At 39.6% G+C, this 26248-nt stretch overlaps 1 protein-coding gene across 2 annotated transcripts in view; it reads right to left on the bottom strand.

Annotated features, from left to right (window-relative positions):
- Positions 1-5650: 5650 nt before the first annotated feature.
- Positions 5651-26248, bottom strand: part of AFAP1 (actin filament associated protein 1) — a gene marked incomplete at both ends in the record, with an annotated part of 58471 nt that continues 37873 nt past the window's right edge. The window contains 10 exons of one of the 2 annotated variants that reach the window (XM_084266817.1): positions 5651-5677; positions 9563-9724; positions 10449-10639; positions 11215-11379; positions 12861-12975; positions 14765-15022; positions 16512-16629; positions 20204-20349; positions 21691-21902; positions 25131-25280. In XM_084266817.1, coding sequence (XP_084122943.1) covers positions 5651-5677; positions 9563-9724; positions 10449-10639; positions 11215-11379; positions 12861-12975; positions 14765-15022; positions 16512-16629; positions 20204-20349; positions 21691-21902; positions 25131-25280 — 1544 coding nt within the window. The remainder of the gene's footprint in view (positions 5678-9562; positions 9725-10448; positions 10640-11214; positions 11380-12860; positions 12976-14764; positions 15023-16511; positions 16630-20203; positions 20350-21690; positions 21903-25130; positions 25281-26248) is intronic. The other variant, XM_084266818.1, reaches the window with a different exon arrangement.

Genomic DNA, 26248 nt, shown 5'->3' with positions numbered 1-26248 from the left:
AAGAAGTCTTTTGTTTTTAATGCTGCTCCAAGAGCTGTTGCTGAGGAAAGCTCCTGAGTCGGAAAGGCAGGAGTGAGACCAAACACAGACAAGCTGTTCCCATAAAAGAGACACCAAATGCAAGTTGCTAACACTTAACCTAAAGGGCTACTTTACTTCAGAAACCAATTTTCTGGGGGAAAAAAAAGAATAAGATAATCACTTCACTTCTGTTTCCTTTGCTATACTCATCAAAGCCATATTAATTGCTATGCTATTTTGAAGCCTGACTGGTTTCAACATCATCATAAATTATGTCTCTATAATAAAACTTCTGAGTCATAAACATCAGCCAGTATTTTTTCCTGTTTTCCAGGAAGACAGTGATTAATTTTCCTTTTTTTCTTTTTGTGATTTATGCCCTAAAACATGTTTTGCTTCCAAATTAATCCAGCTGCTGTGGTGAAAAATGTTACTTTACTCTGACCATGATGGATTTTCAAAAGCTGAGGCAAAATGCTACAAATGCTGCTCAGTGTATCCTTAATGCAATGAAAGGATCTGTTCTCAACATTACAGCATCACACTGCAAGCTGATCTCCAAAAAAATCAGAAAGTGGTAAGGTGCTTGTTATACTGACAAATGCTAAGAAAAAACCACCACAAATACTTCTGTTTTGACATGTAACTTTATTAATAATGATCTTGGATCTGTCGCACCTACCAGGTGCCAGTCTTTTTTTTTCACACTCTGCAAGACTTTCTGAAGAATAAACTAGAAAGGCATAAAGTTAGTTGAAGCTACTAAAAGAGACACACATTTGTAGGTGGCTCTGTTATGGATCTTTTTTCTTTTTTAAACAGAAGTTTCCATGAATGTGTGTCAAAAAACTTAAATATGTTGAGAAAAACAGTAGAAAGACTATATTTACAGTCAATTATAATGGGCACTGCCAACATATCCAATAACAAAAATAAAACAAAAGCTTTTTTTCATGTTTCATGCTCTTTTTTTCACAGAGTTTTTTTTAAATATGATTTTTGTTTTTTAAAAAATACAATAAGGAAATAATTACATTCTTAATATGAGAACATTATCTTACACCATACAGCCCGGGCCAATTAATTTGAAAGTGTCTTTAACAAAAACTTAGAGTAAATTAAGTATTTTCCATTTGAAAAAAAAAAATCAAATTACCACAATCATCTCATCATTTAAAAAAAAGTTGATCCCCCAAAATTATAAATTTTTCTAATTTTATTTTTTAAAAAGCATCACCCATTAAAAAAACCCAATAAAAAAAGCACCTGGTACAGTAACAAGAGTTTGTTGAGGAAGCACAAGTGTAATATTTTTCTTAAAAGACAGAGGAATGCAATGGTTTTAAAATACAAGAATTTTTTTCTTTCAAACAGAACTCCTGCTGCTCTGGCGCTGACCCTGCCCGGTGATCCAGAAATCTAAAACTCCTGGAAATACAGGCTTCTTGTTGCTTTTTATAACAAAATTGTACAGCAATAGTACTTTTCAACAAGCCAGAGACTATTTCACAGCACCGAATGTGGTCTATGGAGAGGTTTTTCTGTTGTTCCTCCTTAAAAACCTTGGCCACTGTGTAGACCAGAGATGCATCTACGGCAGAGCAGTGGCGCACGGCCCCGGCACCACGCGCTTTCCGTTTGGTTGGACAGAAATTGGCACTCTTCTGTCTCAGGTATGGATTAAAACCTGTCCTTACTGAGGAGTGTTGTTGTTTTTTACAGGGAATATAGGGGATGAAGCTACGATGCCAATATTGGCTAAAAAAGACAAATCATTTGGCTTTTTGCCTACTCTGCATTAATTGATGCAGGACCACTTTTTCATGGCAACCGCTATGTTATTGCAAATGTTGACTAGAAGCCTAATTTGCATCATAAATATGTACAGATATAAATTAAATATTTATTGAAATATACAAATAAATAACTTAATTTGAAATAAAAAGCCTAAATGAACTTAACTTTTGCTTCAATTTTGTTTCTGCTAATATCTATGGGAACTCGATACTGTTTCATCCATAGTCATACAGCATAACATGTGCCCTCCACGTGTAGCCTTTAGTAGCAGATGGCCTAAAATAATAATTTAAAAAAATCCTGTTTGCAGTGAAAAGCACACTGACACTTGCTTCCCTACTGTATCTGTATTCCTGCAGCACTTTGTACAAAGCATAGCCCCAAGAAGCCCTTTCTCAATTTGGGCCCCATATCTACTCCACTGAAATCAATTGGGATACCTGGAACTGATTGCAGGACAGGGGCCTGTGTCCTATCAGCTACAGTATGTATATTATCTCAGTGGGTGACTCATTAGGTGGGAAAAGCAGAAACAAAAAAATAAATTCCTTGACCTTTGATTTTACTTGAATTTTTTATTTTTCGGGGTTGGGTTTGGTGGTTTTTTGTTCCTTCTCTGAATAAATCAGTGCTCACACTGTAGATGATTTGTATAGCATAACTCTTGAGTGCAGAGTCCAGTAGCCACCTGTACTGCGTTAGGGCATTTGCCAAAATAAAAAAGGAAAAAAAAAGGGAAAAAACAGCTAAAGGATAAAAAGGGGAAAAAAATGGAAAAAAACAAAAGGGGGAAAAAAATGGGGGAAAAAGATGGAACGACAAAAAAGATTGAAAAATTAAAAAAAGATAAAAAAAACAAAAGGAAAAAAGAAAAAAAAGGGAAAAAAATGGGAAAAAAGAAAAAAGATAAAAAAGATGAAAAGATAAGAAAAGATAAAAAAGATGAAAAGATAAGAAAAGATAAGAAAAGATAAGAAAAGATGAAAAGATAAGAAAAGATAAGAAAAGATAAGAAAATATAAGAAAAGATAAAAAAGATGAAAAGATAAGAAAAGATGAAAAGATAAGATAAGATGAAAAGATAAGATAAGAAAAGATGAAAAGATAAGAAAAGATAAGAAAGATGAAAGATAAGAAAAGATAAGAAAAGATGAAAAGATAAGAAAAGATAAGAAAATATAAGAAAAGATTAAAAAGATGAAAAGATAAGAAAAGATGAAAATATAAAAAGATGAAAAGATAAGAAAAGATTAAAAGATGAAAAGATAAGATAAGATGAAAAGATAAGAAAAGATAAGAAAAGATAAGGAAAGATAAGAAAATATGAAAAGATAAGAAAATATAAGAAAAGATTAAAAATATGAAAAGATAAGAAAAGATAAAAAGATGAAAAGATAAGAAAAGATAAGAAAATATAAGAAAAGATAAAAAAGATGAAAAGATAAGAAAAGATGAAAAGATAAGATGAAAAGATAAGATAAGAAAAGATGAAAAGATAAGAAAAGATAAGAAAGATGAAAGATAAGAAAAGATAAGAAAAGATGAAAAGATAAAAAGATAAGAAAAGATAAGAAAAGATAAAAAAGATGAAAAGATAAGAAAAGATGAAAAGATAAGATGAAAAGATAAGATAAGAAAAGATAAGAAAAGATAAGAAAAGATAAGAAAAGATAAAAAAGATGAAAAGATAAGAAAAGATGAAAAGATAAGAAAAGATAAGAAAAGATAAGAAAATATAAGAAAAGATAAGAAAGATGAAAGATAAGAAAAGATAAAAAGATGAAAAAAGATGAAAAGATAAGAAAAGATAAGAAAGATGAAAAGATAAGAAAAGATAAGAAAGATAAGAAAAGATAAGAAAAGATAAGAAAATATAAGAAAAGATAAAAAAGATGAAAAGATAAGAAAAGATGAAAAGATAAGAAAAGATAAGAAAATATAAGAAAATATAAGAAAAGATAAGAAAGATGAAAGATAAGAAAAGATAAAAAGATGAAAAAAGATGAAAAGATAAGAAAAGATAAGAAAGATGAAAAGATAAGAAAAGATAAGAAAAGATAAGAAAAGATAAAAAGATGGAAAAAGATGAAAAGATAAGAAAAGGTAAGAAAAGATAAGAAAAGGTAAGAAAAGATAAGAAAAGGTAAGAAAAGATAAGAAAAGGTAAGAAAAGGTAAGAAAAGGTAAGAAAAGATAAAAAGATGAAAAGATAAAGAAGATGAAAAAAGATAAAAAGATGAAAAGATAAGAAAAGGTAAGAAAAGATGGAAAGATGGAAAAATAAGAAAAGATAAAAAAGATGGAAAGATAGATGGAAAGATAAAAAAGGGAAAAAATATGGATGATTATCTCAAAGTAGGAGTAGTATTTAAATTTTTTTAATTAAAGTAATTTTCTAGTCCTCACAGTTGAGAGGGGAAAAAAAACTCTTGAGAATGTGATTGAAGGCTCAAAGGCTTAAAAAAACACCACAGAGAAGAAAACTAGAAGAACCCAGCTCATATGTTTTTTTTTCCCCTCTCTCTCTCCTGTTTTTTTTTCAAGCTAATCTTGAGATTTTGAAGGATTTCAGTTGGCAATTAATTCACTGCATGTAAGTTCTCAGGAGTGACATGGATAGAGACAAAGAACAGATTTCTAGAAATTCATACACAAAATGCAAGATGCTGTTTCTTACTACACAGGAACGGACTCCTGTATCAGAAAATCCCCAATTCTTTGTAAAACTGGTTTATAAAAGAGTCTGGGAACTATCATCTTTTCAAGCCATCTTCCTCAAAAGTAGCAGAGATCTGAAAAGATGAAGAAAACCAAGTACAGCAGTGTTCCATAACTCAAGTTCAACAACACTATATTATTAAAAGCAAAACAAGACTGACTGCATAAGCTATTCTGAGTTGCCATCAGCTGTTGAGGATTAGTTTGAATGGCATTTTCTTTTCCTAGAAGTATAGAAAAGAAAGGGTATCTAAAAATACTCTTTTGCCTTTTAAAAAAATCAGGAGCAAATCATAGGTTGACAACACGACCTTTGAGAATGACTGATGAACAACTGGAATACTACTAAGGAGAACATACTAAAATACAGTTACCCCCCCACAAAGTATGGCAGATTTTTATCCCCCAGTGACAAAAGCATCTGTCTAAACTGTTCCCCAAAAACGCTTCATGGCTGAGTCGTGTCATCTCGTGGTCTTGCAGCGGTGTGGAGGACAGTGGCACTGGAGAGCTCCTGCTTTCCCAGCCCAGTAAGCCACCAAACTTCTCTGAACACATTTCCTCAGTGTTCTTTTGCCACGGGAACCAGCAACAGCAAGGCAAGTGCTGATGAGCAAAGACACCTCTGTGTCAGACCTTGCAAAGTCAATTTTAACCTCAGAGTACTTCACATCCGTGATGCTTTCACATCATTCTTTCCTAAAGCACCAGTCTTCAGTGGCATTCAGGCCACCTGATGTGATATATTCATTGCTGATCTACTCTGCTTCAGCAGAGTAAAGCTTCAGCTGGGACTTTATGCTCCTTTTTTACTTACTGTGGTTGGTGGGGTGGTTTGGTGAGGTTTTCTTTTTTCTTTGGGGTTTTGATTTTTCTCCACCGGTGAAGTTGGAAATGAAGAGTTACAGCTAATAAACAGGGGCACACATAGTTACACAGCAATACAGTAGAGGGAATACAGGCAAATTAGCGCCAAGCTACCATTAACTTAACAGAATTATAAACCTCTTGTGTTGTATCCCTTGATACCACCTTTCAGACGAGTCTTTTGCAGCCCATGTCTTGGTCCATAACAGGTAAGGCCTTTATGGCAAGTGAGTGGTTTTTGTGATATTTATGTTCCATTTTTCATTTCCCATTCCTGGAAGGGGGGGAAGATATGGAAAATGTTAGAGAAATCAGGGTACCCCACTGATGTCATCAGTTCTGCTAAGCCAAAGCCAACTGAGGTCAGTAACAGTTTTTCCATTAACTCCAGCCTTCTACCCACAAATTAGTTAGGGAATGCTAACAAGTATGTCCAGATAGTGCCTGTGCACAGCTTCCACCCCTCCACAACTATATACAGCAACTTTCTGCCTAGCACAGTGTAAATAAGCCACATTTGTTTTCTGCCAAGGGTACTTAGGAAAAAATTTGCACACCACAGTTGGTCTAAAGTTCTCAGCTGGAGCCGAGTAAGAGTGGCTGATTTAGCATATAGGGCTTTCTAACTTCCTTGCACGAGGCAGCAGGAAGCACTCAGTATCTCTCTCTCAGCTGACACAAAGTGACTACTTTACTATTCAACTTTCTTATTATAAAACTCGTGGCAGATAAAAGTTACTGTGGCTAAAAAGAGCAGCTTCCTGAGGCAGAGGAGAGACTTACAGGCAAGGCAAAGAAAAGCAAGTCAGTTCACACTGCATTTCTTTCCCATATACATAATCCATGTTGACCTACTGCTCAGCAAGTTTAAGAAATCCCTTTGCCTTTCCATGCCTCAGTTTCCCCACCTGTTAGCTAAGGAAATGACACCTAGATCTACATCAAAGCTTGTAATCTATAATGCTTTCACCCATCTGCCTCAGAGCAAGGTATTGCCATTTCTTCTGCCACATAAGTGAAAATTGTGCCGTTAGATCAAACTTGTGGCAACTGAGTGATACCTACAGTGTTTCCTAGCAGTACACAGGAGCAGAAGACCTGAAGAGAGCTGGGCTCAGCCTATGACATCCACGCTGTACCTACTCCCCAAATCACACCATTACAGTCATCAGAAAATGAGGAAGACACAGAGGAGTTGGCCTCTCACTGAAGGGATCCCCATGGAGCAACCGCCCAGCTGTCCCCAGGCTCTGGGGTCCGCTGATTCCTCTCCCACCCATCTATTCAGCAGAGATCCTCTGCTGACTTGGCTCCCAACCCAAATTCCTGAATTTAATGCTCATTCCACAACATTTAAGAGCTGAGACTGAAACCCGTTACTTATTCACGTAAATATGTATTTCTGCTGCTGCTGAAAGCAGCCATAGCATTGCTTTGGCTGAACAGCTGCGTGACCATGACACCTCTTCAACTGCTGTAAAGGTCACAGTTGGTGGCTGCTTTAGCAATATAAGAAAAAAAACCATCTTGGTTTAAAGCAGGTAGACACTACTTGGGTGGGTTTTAAATCTTGACTCTTTGGGTGGGGTATTTTTTTTCCTCTATTTAAATGTTATTTTTATCAAAATGCATTTTAAGTATTTCATTTTATATCAAATTATGGTAAACCTAAACTTAAACCACAGTATTAGAAAAAAAGCTAAATTATTTTAAAATGGATATTAAATGTATGTTCACTCTGTATGCACTGCCAAAGCTCTAAAGGAAGTTGCTGGCTAAGCAACTGAAAGGAGAATTTTTCTAAGAGTAAAATAAACCTTGAAAGCAGTAGCTTCTTTTGCAGGTGCAGAAGGAGCTTTTTCTTTCTTTCCATTTCTCCAGCAGGTTCAGGCCACTGCAAGAATGTTTAAGTCAACACCAGTCTGACTGGGAGCTGGGAAACTGGGAGAGCTCCTATTCTTCTCCCCTCCCTGAACATAAGCAAAATGTAAGCTGCCGCTAGTCACCAGTCCATCAGCTTTGAAAACAGCTCTGAAGGGCTTGTTGCAGTTTCCTTGCTGCACATAAAAATTTGGGTTTAGAAGTTAATCTGAGAGGTGAAATATTTAAATAATTGTTTTTCTTTTCTAGCAAGGCTATTTGGAGTATTATGCTTCACTAGGAATGCTAATGCAGAATATTGTTTTCCATGTTTTAATACAGGCTCCATGTCTAGCCAAGTGGAGATTAACCAAATTGCAATTAAAATTCCTTCTGACTCCCTGAAAATCTGCGTTATTACTTTCTACATTTTGGGGTGCTGCAGGCTCATGCGCACAATGGGGACATGAAGGTGGCTGCAAGCACAAGGCTGGCTGGTGAACAGCAGTTAGTGCATTCACATACATACTGGGGAGGGGGGAGGTGGGGTATAACACCCTGACACTTGGAAGGCTGACACAACTCCCTCGTAACGCTGGGAGGGGTGCCAGCTGCTGAAGATGCAGCATTAGCACAGACCTGAAATCCTTTTCACGCCCACACAGCGCTCTGACATCCGTGTGTGGAGAGCCAAGTTCTGCTCTGGGATACTCATGTGTGAGGCCCTTTCTTTAGCCACATCCATAAGGCCTGGACTCATGTCTAACTGCAAAAGGCCAAGAGAAGGGAGAGCCAAATTCCACCCATGCAGCTGTACACTGAACCCCCCTGAAGGCGGGCTGTGCTGCAGATCCATACCTGATGCATACACTGGCTGCAGCGCCTTACGAATGGGCTGAGCACAGCTTGGGTTGCACTACCTAACTCAGCAACATTTCACTCCTCATATTTAGTGGATGATGTTTTAGGAAAAAGCCACTAAAACTGAATTGGATACTTTGGGCTGTTACTCCCAGGATGGGGCATATGCTGCATGGCTCCATATCCTTTCTGATTAGCCCAATCTCATATCCAACTCCCCTACAAAAGAGCTTGCCCAACCTATCCAAAGCACAGGGATACCAAACTACACAGCACTGTTTTACCTCTATGGTATATTCTTAGAAGGGGTGTACTACAGCTGGAAGGTATTCTTTACACCACAAATGTTCAGATTTTTACACTGCCTTGGTTTGTCCAAGTCTAAAGACTAAATAGCTGGCTAAATAGCTGTGAAGACATGTAACAACAGCTATCTTTAAAAAACAAACAAACCCCTATACAGAATATTTAATTGTTTTCCAAAAGGAAATGGACTGTATGAAAACAAATGTCTATGGCTATCATTGTTTGCAATTCCAATTAGCAGTGAACTATTACATGAAGAGAGGCCTGGGCCAATGCTATCACTGGCACCCTTGGTTACACACTTCCCACGTGCTTATGTTGCTAGCAAATTTAGCCCAAATGAACAGTCATAAAAACCTTGAAACTAAACCACAAAAAGTAGAAAACTAACCATACAAGAGGAACACAAACTTGTGAGACTAAATTAATTCAGCTTCTACTTTAAAATCTACATTAAGAATACATGTTTGCAACACATAGTGTTAATTAGTATACAATTACAATTCTTTTCTTACACCAGGTGGCAAAAATCTGACTCCATCTTGTAGTGTTTCAGAACACTTAACTGTAACAATGTTCTTTCAGCCACTTCTCTGCTACACAAATTAGTGTAACTGTACAAATAAATTTAGATGGGCTGTCTGTACCACAGTCCACTTGCCTTGCAAATTAAATCTGTAATGGAGCAGTGAGAAACAGGAAATGAAAAAGCAGAATCCAATCTGTCTCCCCAACTACTTAGCAATTCTCCTGCAAAAAGGTTCCCTAAAATCAGCAGTATTCACGTAGCAATACAAACACTTCAGATGTGGCACATTCTCTTCTTGAAGCAAAATTTAACACACAGAAACAGCAGGAATAAAAATTTTCTATGTCTCTTTATCACAGAATCCTAGACTGGTTTGGGTTGGGAGGAACCTCAGAGATCATCCAGTCCCAACCCCCTGCCATGGGCAGGGATGCCCTCCACCAGCCAGGTTGCCCCATCCAACCTTGCCTTGGACACTGCCAGGGAGAGGGCAACCACAGCTGCTCTGGGCAACCTTCTCAGTGCTTGATCACCACAATCAAATAACATTTTTTAATAATAAGAGAAAGACCAGATAAAAAAATGAGAGCTAAGCCTTCTCACCTTTGCTTTTCTGAGGACGTGGCCTCGACACGGAGAGTTATTCGATGAGGGAGGTCGTTTCAGAGCTGCTGCGCTGTTCACAGGTACGGAGCATTCAGTGTCACTGGTATCACAACTGGAGATTGGAGAGTTTTCCAAAGTTCGGTGCTTGAAAATTGGAGACTAAAAAAGAAGGAAAACCCTGCACTGAGTTTCCTCCAAAAAGTCACACGAGCAGCGTTTCCTATCTAGACTCAGAACTGCAGAATTATTTCTTTTAGAAAAGCCAGATTCACAATGATGATGGAGAAATGGAAAAGAGGTTGGAAAAAAAGAAAACAAAATAAAGTGTGTGTTCTGGGAGGAAAATTCAAGTTTGTTTTCTCAGGTTAAAGAACCTGGGGTCATGTGGAGGAACTGACACGTCCCTCAAATCATTTTGATGCAGCTACCCTGTGGCTTCTGACAGGGAGCCACAGCAGGAGCCAGGGCTGCCATGCTCCACTGTGAATGTGAGAGATGCAGTCCTTTCAAGGGGTGACAGTGATTGATGGGGGACTGACACATGTAGGTCTCCAGCACTGCAGGGTGACTCACTGCATTTAACTCAGCCTCTGGGGTGGAGCAATGTGTCAGTTGATGCACTTTTGCAATCACTGAAGACAATGAGGTGTCAGCTTTTGCAAAACATCCTAACACATACTGCCAGGGATTCCCATGTCTACTTGCTCTACTTGGCTGTAGAAAGTACACCAGATGCAGGTGAAGAGTGGAAATAATGCAGAAAGGCATTTACTTCTGCTGTTATTTCCTGGGCTTGATTAGCCTTTAAAAATTTCTCAGTTCCCACTCATTTTACCAAAGGTGTGAAGCTCATGGTACTGGGATTTGTGTGTTTTTTACATACCTGTGGGCTTGATGTTCCTGATTTGGGCTCAATAGCCAAGCCCAGCGTGATGCCACCAGCCAAAGCTTTCTTAAGGCTCTCCTTCACCTCAGTCAGCTCGAGCTCCAAGTTTACACGTTCAGCCTCCTTCTGCTTACACTCCTCTTCCAACTTCTTTAACTTGTCTTCAAGAATCACTTGGGTCTTCCTGCCTGTCATCCACAGCAGTTTTATTAGTTCAATAAGAAGCTTTAACTGACACTTGCAGAAATTACTTTCTTTAAAAATAGGAACAAGGTCTCTAAAAATCAGTGACATCACAAAAATGTTCCATACTTCACAAAAAATGACTTTTTTTCACATAAAATGTTTAGCAACAGAAGTCAAATGGTCACTTCCCTAGGTCTCTAGTCTCGTTCCAAATTAGTATTTGTTTTGGGTTTTTTCCATGTCATGAAAACATGATGAACCAGTCACAATAAAACAATTGACATGTTCTGCTTGTATGAGGTCCATCTCAGCGTCATTTCACAGATGTGTATATAAACACATGCAAATATATATAAGTAAAATATGCAGAGAAATAAGTATATACACAATCTAAATATATGTATATTGTGTGTTTTATATCTGTCCACAAAGCAAACACACCCATTACAAAGCACTGTTTAGCATCAAACCCAAACCTCTTGTAGTGTGATGCCTTCAGCACAGAATACAAAATGAGTTGGATAATGAAGCCTACCCAGGGCAGAATTCATTACCAAAGAAAAAAAGCCTCTCCTACCAGCATTGACTTCAATGGCAGCACGGAGATCTTTCCTCTCCTTCCGGAGCTGAGCCAGCCTGTTCCGGAGGGCTTCTTTCCTCTTCAGCAGCTCCTCCTCTTTGCTTTGCAACCTCTTTGCATCTGCCTCCACGCGGTTCTTGCCATATTTGTACTGCTCCGCATCTGTAGGCAGTGGATTGCAGTTATTCATGGTTAAATCAACTGCAACACTCTATTCCCCGAGTCTGAATATCACAGGAAGCATTTCATGGTTTGAGAAAATGGATTCCCAGCCCTCTTCCATCGACTTTTTCTCAAGGTCCATGATTCCAGCTGAGTGCTGCAGCTCAGCTACAGAACTGATACGGGATAGACTGGTCTCTACATTTGGGGGGGGAAGAAATACCAGTCACTTTATGGTACATTGGGTTTTGAGACATGGCCTTGCTTTCCTGTGTAGGAAGGAAAGGAGGCTCCTCCTTGCCTCTGAACCCTTAATTTTAATTGGAAGATGTCAGGGGAAAAGCTACCTGTTTGCCCTTTTTGACTATTATCCATGCTTACTTCAAGCATGTGTCTTTTCTCACCTGACCTCAGAGAAGACAATGATGCTTTCACTTTTTTGACACTTGAGATGACTTGTTTTTTTTTCTTTTTTAAACTTCCCCATGTAAAATCTTTCCTTTCATGGCTCACATGTAGCCGTGGCCTAATTTACATCATTACAGTCCCCTCTATACCTCTGTCCCAGTGCAGACTCAAAGAAAATAGCTCAGTTAACACATCACTCTGTCTGCATATCTGAAGGCAAAGTCAAGGGCACTAAACCATTCCGGACAATTAGTTGTCAAACCAGTTTTAGTCATTAGTAACTGAGATGCCTCTACTCCTACAATTCTCTATTCCAGCACCAATCGTCCTGCCTAGTTATAAAGACATATACTTTTTTCCTAAAGTCTAACTCAAATTTCTCTTGTTGCCATTAAATCCATAACTTGTTAAAAATGTATCATGGAATCAAAACACACACACACGTTCCTTCTCTGGAAGAAGCAGTGCTTTTGACTCTGTGTTTTTTTAAAAAAAATCATGACTATGGCTCTTTTTTTGCCTTCTCTAAACAAAGCAATCCCTGTTAGGGATCTCCTACAGGCAATCCACAGGCCCGGAAGATCCCTCTTCCTGAATGTGCCACTTGCCAGTTCAAATCACCTCTCTCTGAGGAAGTGTTTAAGCTGTGTGGTTGTCTTCATTATTTTGTTATACCTTTTTCTTTTTCATTAGAGACAAGAGCAATTCCTCTTTCAAGCAATGGAGTTGCTCACCTCTTTCCCAGCTCCTCATCCTCCTCTTCCAATAGGAAGACAGAATTACTCTCTGCCCCAAATAAAGAATCGCCACTTTTATTCTTCCTGCTGCCCTCATGACTTTGCAGCTGAGGCCCCACATTTCAGATTTACCATTCTCCATGTGAGAATCTCATGGCGCAGCTGGAGTTCTCATGAGTCATCGATGCACACAATATCTCCTATTCAAAGTCCTGGTGGGCATCTCCTGCTCGGCCTCTCAAGACCCACAGTGGTTCTTTATCTCGCTTGCTGAGATGACAGCTATTTTGGGTATCCTCATGACTCCACTGACAAGCAGAGAGGAGACATACTTACTGGACGCGGTGCGCTTCACGCACGACACGGATTCGGGTTTCTTCGGCTGGCTGTTTAAAGTTCTCCCTTTCCCGGTGATCCCATTAGCAGTCACAGGAGGCTTCTTGCCTTTAAACTGTTAGAAAACAGAAGTACAAATGGGTTTCAGCTATTCCTGTGCCACTGGCATTAAAGTCACTCTTTCATCAAGGGCAAAGCTTGACAAAAAGCCGCCTGCTCGGAGAGCCGTGATACAGTGTATTGATTGAGCTGGAGACGGCACTTCCTCCAGAGATGACACCTCAGAGCTGCCTGCTCAGCACGAGCCACACCAGCAGCTGCACAACAACAAGGGGATGAACTCCCCATCTCTGATGGAATTACAGTCTCCATTCAAGTTATTCAAAACTCCAGCACTTATTATAGTGAGAAAGCCATCGGGAGGCAGAACAGCTGTACTTTCGAATAATTTTATACAGCAGAGTCTCAAAACACAGGTTTGTCAGAGGTGATTTCACACAGAAAAACCCAACACAGTTTGCCCCACAAAAAAATATCCAACACTATTTCTTATTTACTATATGACCTTGCCATTCTTGTGATAGATTTTTTTTGTTATTTAAACAACATAATTATTTCATATTTTTTTAAACATTTGGAGTTCATGTATCAATTTCCTCTTACACAACTTCTAGTTACTAATTAAAAGTTTTTCTTACTTTTAGAGGGTGCCCCTGTGCTGAACTGAACCCTGGGAAGAGCAACACTGTCCCTGACCATGCACACTGTTTCCGTGGGGGACACCTTAGCTGAGCACAGGGCACACGTGTGCTGTGCTCTGATCCCCTGCTTCCAACAGCTTTTGAGGACTGAACTGGGAGTACAATGAGAAGCATTGCAGTCTAGATTGCTCAGATCTACTTCCTATTCTGCAACTTCACACTGAATTCTAATATTCTGATACAATTTTTTTCTAGGGGTTGAGTAAAAATGCAACATGACAGGTGCCTTGGTCAAGGAAATCGCTTATCTACCTGTTCCAATTCAGGTGAAACTGAAAACTGCCCATCTCTCTGATACATTCACAGGCTTATACCAATGACCAGCTTTTGGAGACTGGCTACAGGCTCTGGAGAAGGTCCCCAGTATGGGTTTGAGTGAGGTTTGACCTGGTCCCCAGCTGCAGTTTGCCTGCATGTCGCTGAGGTTGAGCATACAGGATTTCACTGCTCTTTAGCTTCACTTTAGCTTCAGCTGAGGTCCAGAAGCCTGAGGCCATGCTCAGAAAGCAGCACGAGCATAGGCTTAGGGGTTTCTTTTTTCAGGACAAGAAAGTAACAGGCAGTAATTTAAATAACACACTATATACGATACCATTTAGTGTGAGTGTGTGTGTGTATATACACACGACACATACATATATATACACATATATACATATACATATGTGTGTATACATATATGTGTGTGTATATATATATACACATACACACGACATATATATATATATTCACAATACATATAACAATAGCATATACAATATACAGATTAGCAAAATACCAGAGATGCAAACATCACAGCCAGGTCATATTTAACTTTTTTCTTATATTTTTTAAGTCATCATTGCCTAAGGAGAGAGAATGTGGCTAGATTTGCATTCAGGTTGAGTTTGGAAGGTCACATCCATTTTTTTTCTTATCATCTACAATCTCTAAAGCATCAAGAATTTGTGGGGAAAGCCTTTCCCAGGCACCAAGACATCCACAACGTGTTTCATTTGCAGTGGTCTCATGACTAAAACCCAAGCACTTCAGTGCTAACACTGCAGGACTGAAATAGCCCAAAGCCCTTAAGATAACAACCACCAGATCAAACAGAACAGCCAAAAACCAGAAAGCTTTGTTAAGTATTAAAAAGTACAGTACCTGCGAGCCAGATCCCCTCCCCACAGCAGAGGTATTAGTGACAGACTGAGCAGAAGACAGATTGGATGAGACAGGGTGTTTGTAATGGTTAGAGGAGAGTTTGTCAGTAGACAACCTAGTGGGCTTTCTGTCAGCTGGCGGATAGCGCGCAAAGATTTTTGGAGACGGCAAGTTATCGTACAGGCCTGCGTTATCATAAAGCATTTCTTCTCCAAGGTTCCTGCTACGAGAAGAAGGAAAGCCATCTTCTGGTTCCCACTGCAACACATACACTTTGGCAGTTAGTAAACAATACACCATGCAGTGTCTCCTACGTGAAATCAAAGCATCAGTCATTCTTTTGCCCGTAGCAAGCCCCTGGTGTTCAGCAGGCATGTGCTGGTTGCTTACGTCTGAGTCAAGCTATTTAGAAAGGGGGAGGAGGACACAGGGTGGAAAGGAAACATTGCATTAGGTGGCTCCTGTGTGTTCTCTATCCTATGAGCAAACTGGTGCCACTCCTCACCCTCAGTTGTTAGCTCTAGCACCAAGGGGGCACAAGCAGACTGTGGTAACAGGGGAGTACTCACAGGCTACACAGATGAATGTGGTACACAGATTACATCTGGTATAGGAGTTGCTAAAAGTAATTTAGCCTAACAGCAGCAGCCATGAGGGGTTTTTTCTTTGCCTTTTTTTTTTCCTTTCTTCAGGCTTTATGTCCTTTCAGTGAATACCAGCTGCCAGCATGCTAGTATTACATTTATTTGCTGGAGAATTATTATCCTGAGCTAACCAGCTAAAATAGCTACAGGCCATTCTTCTTTTTCTTTTCTATTTTTTTTTCTTTTCAGAAAAATGGAAAGCTCTAACAACAAGAGTCCAGTGATTCATTCCATTAATCTTAAAAGAAACCAACCTGGTTGCCAAATATCCTTCCTTAATCCCTCCTGGCTGTGGCAGTACACTACTCATACAAAGGCTTGTGCATGCCCAAGAACTATACACACAGACTACTCACCACACATACGCTGTGTGTTGTTCCCAAGGGAGGCTTCCTACCATCTTTCTGACATTACTAAGACATGATGGAGAACTGAACTTGCAGGACGTTTAACACTTCAAAACTTAAATTTCTCTTGAGTTTGGCCATAATGGGGGGCTGTTATGAAGCAGCTCAAATTAAGAGCTGACACAGGCTGCAGCTCCCCTGTAAATCTCCTGGAGAACCACGTATTACTATGGCTAAACATCCACTATGTGTTCAACCCTATTACACATCTGCTTACAATCAACTCTGCAGTTTCTGAAGATGGAAGTGACCACTGTGATTCTCCTCTGTGATGAGCAGTACCTGCTATCATGAGAATTGCAGCCCCAGAGACTGAGAAGTGTTTGGGGTTCAGTTTTGGTTCAGGGTTTCTTTTTCAACAGACACCAAAAAGTGCCTGGTGTAACTGAGTCCCTAATTTTGCCAGGTCCAGTGTGATCCTCAAGTGAGTATTATATTCAAGGACTTGGCAAACAATCATCAACAGGCAACTGCTTTCTACATGCACGTTGGCTTGTGTGCAGGATAATGTAAACAATATGTCCCACACCCCTCATACTCTGTAGGTGTGAGAGAAGATTTCAGCCCCCCCAATCAAAAAAAAACCAGGAGTTCATTTGGAAACTGCCCAGTGGGGCTTTTTAGATAATATAATTTTCAGATGTCCACGCACTCAACACATGCAAACCATTTGTTCTGAGCAAATCCAATTCTTACCGATCCATTTATGCAGGGAACGTCATCGTAATGAAGCGCCATTCCACTCGGGCAGGCGTACCCATTGGCAGTGCTTCCCCGATACGGACTGGTAGATATAACTCGCCTGTTCATAAAGCTGAACAAAGCAAAAGAACAATAATAAGAACCAGCACTTGAACCTAAGTCTAAATGATGATTCAATGGTATGTTCCCATTTCGTTTCATTATGAAGCCTGGAAGCACACATCATCTCACTGTCTACAGGAACGCTGAGGATGGTTTTCCTCCTTTTGCCACTCGCATGTTGCTGTTAGCAGTCAGTATTACAACATATGTTCCTGCACTCCATTCTTACCAAGGGATAAGACTGTGTGAAAGCCAGGAGGACAACAGCTGTAACTGCTCAGTGGCATGTTTACGTGGGAACCTGCTGATCCGTGTTATAAAGCAGCTTGCCAGTGGCCCATAAAAGTTCCCTTGTTGTCTGCACTGGGGAGAAGCAGGTGTTGCTGGGTGCATGCATTCTCAGGGGGCGGGGCAGGGTTGGGGGGTTTGGGGGTGGGGATGCGAATTTAGGAATTAGGACAAACAAGAACAAAAAATCCAGAAAAAAAATTACAATAGCGGACCTTTGATGAACTCTTCAGTTCAATTTTCTACCACAATTTTCTGCGTATTTTCATCCTCAAAATCTGGGAATATTTCCTTTCCCTTTCAGACCTTTGGCTGGGTAGAGTGTGGCCAATGGCACGATGCTTCCCAGCTCTCTGTCTGTGCAATCGTGCGTGCAAATGCTCTGTATGTTCATGCTTGCTCTATTTCACGCAGTGCACTGGAGACTTCTGGACACTTCCAAAGGGAGATAGATAGATATATGTGCATGTTTGTTTGTATGTTTGCTCCCCCACCCCGAAAATCAACTTTGCAGTTTACTGGAATTCAGCAGAACCTGTGCAAGATGTGTTCATGGACTACAGCAGGCTTTGGGTTGGGAGAAAAGCTCTAACACTGCAGAATCAGCCCCAAGAGCATTAACAACTCCAAGGGTGAGTTGTCCTTTGTAACAATCTCTGAAACTGAATGAGATATAGAGTGAGATCCCAAATAATTCCTATAGCTTCAGGTGTACGTGAATGGGAAAATAAAGCTTTCCTTCCCAAACAATGGAACTATTCAGGCTCTCTGCTGACATTCATAAAACATGATAAAGCCCTACTAAAGCAGAGAGGGTCTTCTGTAGCCCTGGCTGGAGCTCAAGAATGCTGTGGTTTCAACAGTTGCTTTCTTTTGGCTTTGGAATAACACGGAGTCCATTGAATTTCTCGTTCCGAGGGAGACAGCCCTCATCCAACTGTGGCTCACCTGAGCCACGGGAGATCCGGGCTCACGGGAGGGATGAACCTGCCCAGTTCAGTGTGAACTTGTCAGAGCCGGGCAGGGGTGGAATAGTCATTACATAGAAGCTTTTCTTACTTCAAATAAACAAACAATAAAAAGCTCAAGATAAATTCCATGATAAAAATGGTTTTAACTTTATCATAGCTCCTACTTTCTTAAACATTATTAAAGGGCTGCCTTTGTTTAATGTTCCCCTTTATGAAGAACATTACTGAAGTGGTTTTGGTTAGTCTGAAGGACTGTTATTGTATTTTCTATTTAAATAACTTCAATAAGAGTGATGTATAATAACCGTGTCTGAGAATGGATATTCATTGATAACATCTGATGCACCTGTAGTAACAATTTCCACCACCAAAGGAAGCTAAGATTTATCTAAGTATCTGCAACACTTCATAACCATTATTTCACTAACCCTCATTAAGCCTGTTTACAGATGCATCCATGCAAGTTAATTGCTTGGAAAGCAAATGGAGAGGACCTGCTTGGAAGCATTTTTTTTTCTTCAATCTGAGACACTTAATGATTTAGATGAAAAAAATGGATGGGACTATTAATGAAGAGCCAACCATTTTGCAAAGCATCAGTCTCAGGAAATGATTAACTAATAATCCTGAAGTGATTGTGTGATAATCACAGCTTTAATGATAACTGCAGTTGGAATGCTGATAGTCATTCTATAAAGGATAGCAATAGTATTTTATTAACACTTAAGTATTATTGTCATTTCTACTCATTTTCTAGAAGTAGTTGAAAATCAGCAGACAGCTACTCTACAAGAGTGGCTTATCAACAAGCTCTTACAGTCTTTTAAAGACACCCAATGAATTTTAACTAATTCTTAATAGGCAAATTCTGCTAGTTTGCAAGTTGTTTGACATGCCTTTCTAACACGTGGTCTAGTTGCATATGTTTTTTCACTTGGCTCCAATTAATATCACATTTGTTCAGAAAAAGGAAGGCCAAGCAGTACTCAGGGTGAAAAGGTTTCCATTCTATTTCTTTCTTAAATGTGGTTATGGCTAGATGCTGACTGAAGCAAAACTACACGTCAACACAGGATAAACTTTGTGATCCCTATTAACTTCTAAACAAATATTAACATAAGTCAGTCAGCTAAGTGCAGTTTCATTCTACCTGAATTATCTGGATTTTACAAAACTGGGCTCATAGTAACGCCGAGTCAGTTCAATTTCTATCACAAGTCATTCAAACCAGGTCCTGAATGAAGCTGTCATTTGCCCTCCTTAAAGCTCTCTTTACACCTTCCAAACAGCAGGAGAGTCTTGAAAAACTCTGAGGCTTTTGCAATTTATATTTTTTCCAGTCTGTTTGGAGTTACGGTGGGCAGATGGGGTGTGAACCTCAAATATGTGGTCACATGAATTCCAAATTTATGAGGGAGTCTAATTTTGCAGCAAGATGAGGGATGACACCTTTGCCAGCTGTCTTCTCAGGCCTCCCACTTTCTGAGCACAGGAAATCATGGGGTATGTCTGCAGCAGGACATCCTGCCTGTCCCAACTCTTCCTTCACTACCATTTCTAAACTAGCTCATCCAGCCAAGGAAAAATGACAGTCTCTTCCCACCAAAGCCTGCTTTAATGCTTAAATCGATTTGAACATGCAAATCACTTTAAATGCTAAGCATGCATAACTTCTTTTAGCACAGGATCGGTAATGGGGAATTCACTGTACAGATCTGTAATCTAAACAGAGTTCCCATGCTGCACCCCAGACAGCTTCCCAGTTTCTGCCTTCTAAATTAAAACCCAGAAGTTAACTGGACTGCTGTGAGCTGGATGGAGTTTTTAAGTAATCAATAACAAACTTGAGAAGGAAACACTGAGAATCTGACTATCCAAGGCTTAAACCTGTTATACATTTCTAGTGTACAGCATATAAAGGCCGATATGTGCTATCCATTTTGGCTATGTGTGCAGCAAACAAAGCCAATACATAAAAATTAACTTCATAGCTGCACATTCATTTAATTTTCAGTATATTTATCCTCTTCCAGGGATAGTGCTAAGTCTTCAGGCAAAATAAAAGATTAAAACTTAGTATACGATAAGGAGACTTACTGAAAAAATTATTAAAGTTGGATGATGTCTGCATCTTTTACAGAACTAGCAGGATGCCAACACAACAATCATAAACACATCCAACATGCTACGATGCTGAAACACTTCAGGAGTTCAGTATCTGGCAAAGTGGGGTGGATTTTGATAAGCTCTTTTGGCAATGGAGTGAACATAGGGATATAAATTCTCAGAGTGCTGGAAACACCCAGGTAGATGAAGGTCTCTTACCAGAAGGTCTGTTTTGCAGCCTGGATGACGCTTGCCGTCATTTCCACGTCGATGTAGTCGTAGTGCAGAGCTCCAGGGTCTGTTGAAGACCCTGTTTCTGACAGCAAAATTCCTATCCATCTGCCCATGTCTTCAGAGGAGGAGGCCTGTGAGGAGAGGGCAAAAGCATAGGTCAGGTCTGCCACCGAGCTGAGCATTATTTCTAAGCGGCGCATACTTCTCAGCTGACAGATTGCTGCCACATTGTACGAGAGGCTCTGGTTTCTCTGCTGAACTCCTAAAACACCAGGATTTCTTATTAAATCTGCTCTGCTAGAAGGAGCGCACCCAAAGTGCTCATCAGTTATGATGTAATACGAAGTGGGCCATCTCCAAAAAAGAAGAAAAAGTAATTGTTTAAGGCTAGTGGATTTAGATGCAAGGCATGCTTATTTTAAGCTTTAGAATATTGAAAGCTATACCACAACTATTGTCCTATGCTATGCTGAGGGATTTTAGTTAGGGTGACTCCTGAGAAGCAAGTGTTAGTGCTAAGTAGAAACATGGGGAAAATTAATGATGCAGTGGAAGAAATTTTAGTGTTGTCTTTTGAAAAGTTCCAATGTATTAGTCCAGATCATTTTCCTCGTGGTGCAAGTACAAATACGAATACTAGTAAGAGCTTTAATCTTTCATATCTCACTTCAAGTCACCAATTACAAAATTAAACAGTAGCAAAATAAAAAATGGGGAAAAAAAAAAAGAGGAGAGGGAAGGAAACTGCTTGTTGCAGGGATAGGAGAATAACATGACCTGCAGTTGGAAATCCAAAGTGGTCAAAGTGCACATCCTGCCACTGAAAACAAAAGGTTCTCCCCTCCTACATATTCACTATATTTGGTTTTCTGTGTTTTCTCATTTCAGCTTTCAGAATATGAGTAAAGCCTCCTCAGAAAACCCTGACCCTCCTAACACAGATGTAAGTGTGACCTTTGCAGTGTGAGGGGTGCGCCAGCGCCTACACGTGCAGTTTCTCAAGAGACTCAGCAGGCTGCCGGCGCGCTGTGTTTTCTTACTGCAGAATTACCTTATTACGGGTACAGGCTGTGCAAAGCATTTCACATCAGTAGCAGATAAGAGTTAAGAGCTCTAGAGTTCCCCTCAACATGATCCATTAACTAATTATCACTAAGTTATTTACCCAAAGTAATTATATCACTGATGTAAAAGTGTCTGTAGAGATGGAGCAGGGATATTTAGCAGCAAGTCAAGGGAAGGTAAGTGTAGAGAAAAGCATCTTGCTGAGAAGATACCTGAACTGCATTAAATATCAATTCTCTCTCTGCCTACAATTCACAACAGGGTTTTTCCCCTTCCAGTGTTTATTATCCAGCTCTGCAATAGTATTAGGTCAGATATTTTTTCTAAAGGCTAGGTTGCATGAACATGCTCCTCTAACTCAGCTTGTGGGTACTCCTACAAGCCATAACCACTAGCAGCCTCCGCACCTCCAGCACAGCAACCTCCTGGCCGTTTCGGAGCAGGCGGAAGGTCAGGGGATGCTTCGAATCCAGTCCTGGGATGACTTCGCAGCCACGGAGAGGGATAGAAACAATGTGTGTCTTCAGGTCTGTCCTGTCCTTGTGGAAAATGAGTTTGTTATCTTTCACTCTGCACCAGCGCTCGCGCCAACGGTTATTTGAGAGGACGTTGAGGTATCCTGCAAGAAAATGAAACAGGAGAGATTTTACTTCTGACTTTTTTTGGAAAGAACCACAACTGACTTTTTAATGCCATCCTAGCACTCTTATAATAGAAAGCTCAGATGGTTTTTAGGAAGACAAGTAAATGACCCTGTGCTGCTTCTTTTAATGAAAACTTTCACTGTGCCAATAACCTAAGTAAAAAACATATAAAGTTCTGATCCCCCTCACATGCAAACGGCTGTTCTGTGTTAGTCACTGCAGTGCCTGGATGAGCAGGACCACGCTGAGCCCCAAACTCTAATGGCACAGGGACAGTGACAACAAATACAACCATTGTGCTCACCTTCATTTGTAATGGCTTTGATAACTGTGGCTGGTGAAAATTTTCAGAGAGAATCACAGCTCATGTTACACAATCAGGTGATGAGGTACCTTTTGTAACACCCAAACCCAGTGTTTTAAAGATCAACTAAACACCGATATTCTATGTTCTAATTTCATTTAGAAAGAAGAGTGCAGGTTTGGTTTGCAAGACTTTTAAAGCAGAATTAAAAAGATCACTACTGATGCCAATATAAATAAAATTCCTATCAGTTTAAAATTCAAGAAGTGAATGTATATGAAATTTAGCTTAGCTTTAGAACAAAAGTTTAAACAAAGATTTTCTGTTTTTTCCAGGTATAATACACTATCCTCACAACAAATAAAAATTTCATGGACAATTTGTCTTTTAAAAAAATCCCATTTTTCTTACCATTATTGGATACACTGTCTAGGCATGTAATGTCATTAAATGGGCAGTGTTTTGTGTTTGTCCTTCTCTGTCCCATAGCAACAATCACTCCACACTCAAACCGTAAAATCAAGACAATGCCCAATTTTCCTGCTTTACTTAGTTTGGGAATGAAATTTAAAAAAAACAAAAACCTTTTACTTCAACATTATGAACAGTTCATGACTTAAGCATGCTGCTTGCTTCCAAGCAGGCCATGAGGAGGGAAACAAATGGTATCTTTCACAGGCCAGAATTTATGTTAAATTATGTTAAAAAAGAAAAAAAAAGGGTCTTCTATCTGAGGTCTGATTTTCATTTAATCCAGTGGAATAGCTATCTCTTTGGTTTTCATTAAAACTATGACTTATCATTAATTTTTCTGTTTCCCTTCCAATGTATTGGTTCCAATGTCACAGCTTGATCCAACAGGATATAGCAGATCAGAATTGCACACATCTTGGAAGGTGCCACAAAAAACGGAGGATAATTTTGGCTCCTTGTGATGATCACAGTCTCCAGTTCTTCTCTCTCCTCCTGTAACAAACCCCTGTATAGCTGTGTGTTATAATAGAATCCCTAGAAATGGAAAACCCTTCACATGCAAGCCAGATGGCTTGTTTTGGAGTGAGAATCTGTCTTTTGAGACAGTACATTCCCCCCTCCTCGCCTCCCAGTGCACCTCTCAGAAAAGCTCTTCCAAAACCTACTTCACTTGAACTAAGCATGATCCCATACTTTTCCTCCCACATATCCCTGCTTAAAACCTTCAACAGCTGACATGACCAACAATGCCTTGAGTGTGTTCCCAGTTGGGGTGTTAGCACTTCAGCTTAGCCCAGGCAGTCAGAGACCATTGATGCTGTAGGGAAGAGTTTTGCTATGACTCCAACTACAGGTGGGCTTTAGTTTCCCCTTCTAGCTGGGTATCCCCTGCAGTCTCACTGGGGTTTTCCTTTTGTTCACGGGAGGTAGAACCTTTTAAAGTGTAAAAGTCTTAAACTGAGCAACCTCCCAGAGACCATTGCATTGAGCCAAATTTCTGGTGGTGAGAAACTCCTCCTGCAAAGACCTCCTGCAATGACCAAAGCCTAGACACTTATATATTTTCCTATAAAATCTGAAAGTGGTGTTGAGTAGAGCCAAATGCAGGCAACAGTAATGGTTATATTTATGTCTGTATCTGAAATAATGATAGAAATACTAGGAATTAGATTGTACAGCTGTGGTTAACATCTCACATAATACAGAATAACCTACACAGTAAGAGACCCCGGAAGTTTGAGCGTTTATGGAAGCCATATGCTTTGGACAGTGCATCTGGCTGGGCACAGCTTTTCCCAGCTGTTCTTTCTGATGATAAATCACAACTGTACTTAGCTGATGTATAGATGTATATACACACACTTATTTAATCAAAGATTGCTTATGTGAATGATTCCCAAAGTGTGGCTTGAGAGACACCTGTGGTCTATGAAGTTCTCACTGGTGGTCTTACAGATCTGCTTCTTTCACATTGGGCAACCATCTAGCATACTTCATGCACCAATGAGTGTTGCCAACCACTGCCTAATCAGATTTCCCAGAGTTTTCCCAGTCAATAAAAGGGGGAAAACACTCCAGAATGTGGTGCAAATGCTTCACAGCTTGCTTTCTACAGAAATTTTATTTGGAAGGGACTGGGAGAAGGGTGGCTTCACCCTTATTCATGTATGGAAGTTCTACTTAATACAGGAGCACCAAAAGGCAAACAGGAGAACATAAATACGTTGCATTGCTTGAAAATACCTGAGCTGTGAGGACATCTAAGAGCATTGCACAAAGACCTAAACTGTGAGCAAACATTAACAGTTGAGATACAAACCATAAGCATTTTCTATATCCCTTTTTATATACTTCCTTGGTGCTGCCAAGCACTACGCCTGTCAAATGGACTGACCAACCTTAGGAGTTAAAATAGCTTACTGGAAACTTGTTACTTCATTCAAGTTTTGCTTAGTATGTGACACTTTAGTAACCCACAATTAAACTCAAAGCACTTTGGCCGTGAACTCAAATCACGGCAGTCAACTGCTGTCTTGATTGCTATCCCATAAAACCTCACCACAGTCCACCATGAAAGACTTGATCCTTTCCTAAGGTCTTTCCTCTAATTCCTAGCCTAAATTTATTTGAGAGTCCAGCCTGTGTTCATTTTCTATCCATTTGTTTGAAAACCTGTCTTGTTTCTTTCTGCTTTTTGTCCACACTTCTCTTCCCCCTCACCTTTTCAAAGAGAGCTGATATTCCTTCTGAGCCTGTGCTACCATTTTATTTAAAAAGTCAAGTTCTTTTAGTCTCTTTTCAAATGATAAGCTCTTGATTGCTCCTCTTTCAGTCTGAGTGCAATTTTAGAGGAATTTCTAGCCTAGGATTTTATCAAGTTTTAGTAGCAATGAGCATTTAAGAGTCAAAGAGAAAAATCACTTACCACATGTTGGAACATCTTCTTCAGCTGATGAGGTCTGTTCATCTGTTGATGGCTTTTTCTTCCCTAATCCAATGATCTTCGTTATTTTTTTCCCTGTTACTTTAGTCACAGTGCCCTTAGCTTCTGCTTTTGAACTTTTTTTCCTCTTCACTATTAAGAAAGAAAAATTGGGCATTTTAGTATGTTTAAATTAACTGATGGATGGGAGAACCTGACTAAAAACAGCAGTTCAGAAAAATGGTCCTAAGATGGACATTTGTACAGAAGTTGCAGGCTGCAGACCCCAAACATTATGTGCCCTCGCTGATGCAGATGACTGTAAATAACCTCTGTGCTATACAAATCATGGCATTCAGAAGGCTCAGAAAAACAAAAATCAACCTTCTAATTTAACATAATCAAGCTGAAAGTCACTTTCTACAGCAGTCATCACCTAATTTATCAGTATGACTAAGGTGCCTGCATATACATACACAGACAAGAATAACAATCCCACCAGACCATCCTTCATTGTTCTTACAAATTTACCTCAAAATACTTCATCAGTTAAGCACACAATGAGGACAGAACATACTTGTCCAGCAAAAATATTCTTTCTGTGTACAATTAGGTTAAGGTGGCTTATCACACTGGGCCTGCAGAAAGTCAAGGCTTGTAAATTAACTACTAACAACTTAGCAGGATCAGTATAAGCATTCAATGCTTAGAAGATGGCACTTCTTTTGATCATGAGGGCTTGGAAATGAAAAGCTCTGATGAAAAAGCCCCATATTTTGCTACCATCCAGTGTATGCTGCCATTGACTTAATCTGACACAGTAATATCTGATACAGTCAGCTCTGTGCACTGAGGCACGGTGAGCTGCTGAAGGCAGCATGGCAAGGGTATAATTTTAAAAAGTGCCTAACTAAAATCCTCACACAGAAAAAGAAATAAGTTTCTAAGAGTAAGCTGAATCAGAAAAAGAAATGATGTCCTTTTATTTGCAAAGCAGAACAAACTTTCAGAAATTGCATTCAGTGGTCTAATTTGGCCATCGACTGAGAAAATTGATGTGTGTCTGGTAACTGACAGAGTAGCAAAAATATCCATCAACTTGTCCTGATACATGATTGTGA

Source organism: Gallinula chloropus (assembly GCF_964237585.1).
Source record: "Gallinula chloropus genome assembly, chromosome: 7".
In the NCBI taxonomy this organism is placed as follows: Eukaryota; Metazoa; Chordata; class Aves; order Gruiformes; family Rallidae; genus Gallinula; species Gallinula chloropus.
The sequence above is the reverse complement of the archived record's forward strand: the minus strand, read 5'-3'. Positions and strand labels throughout refer to the sequence as shown.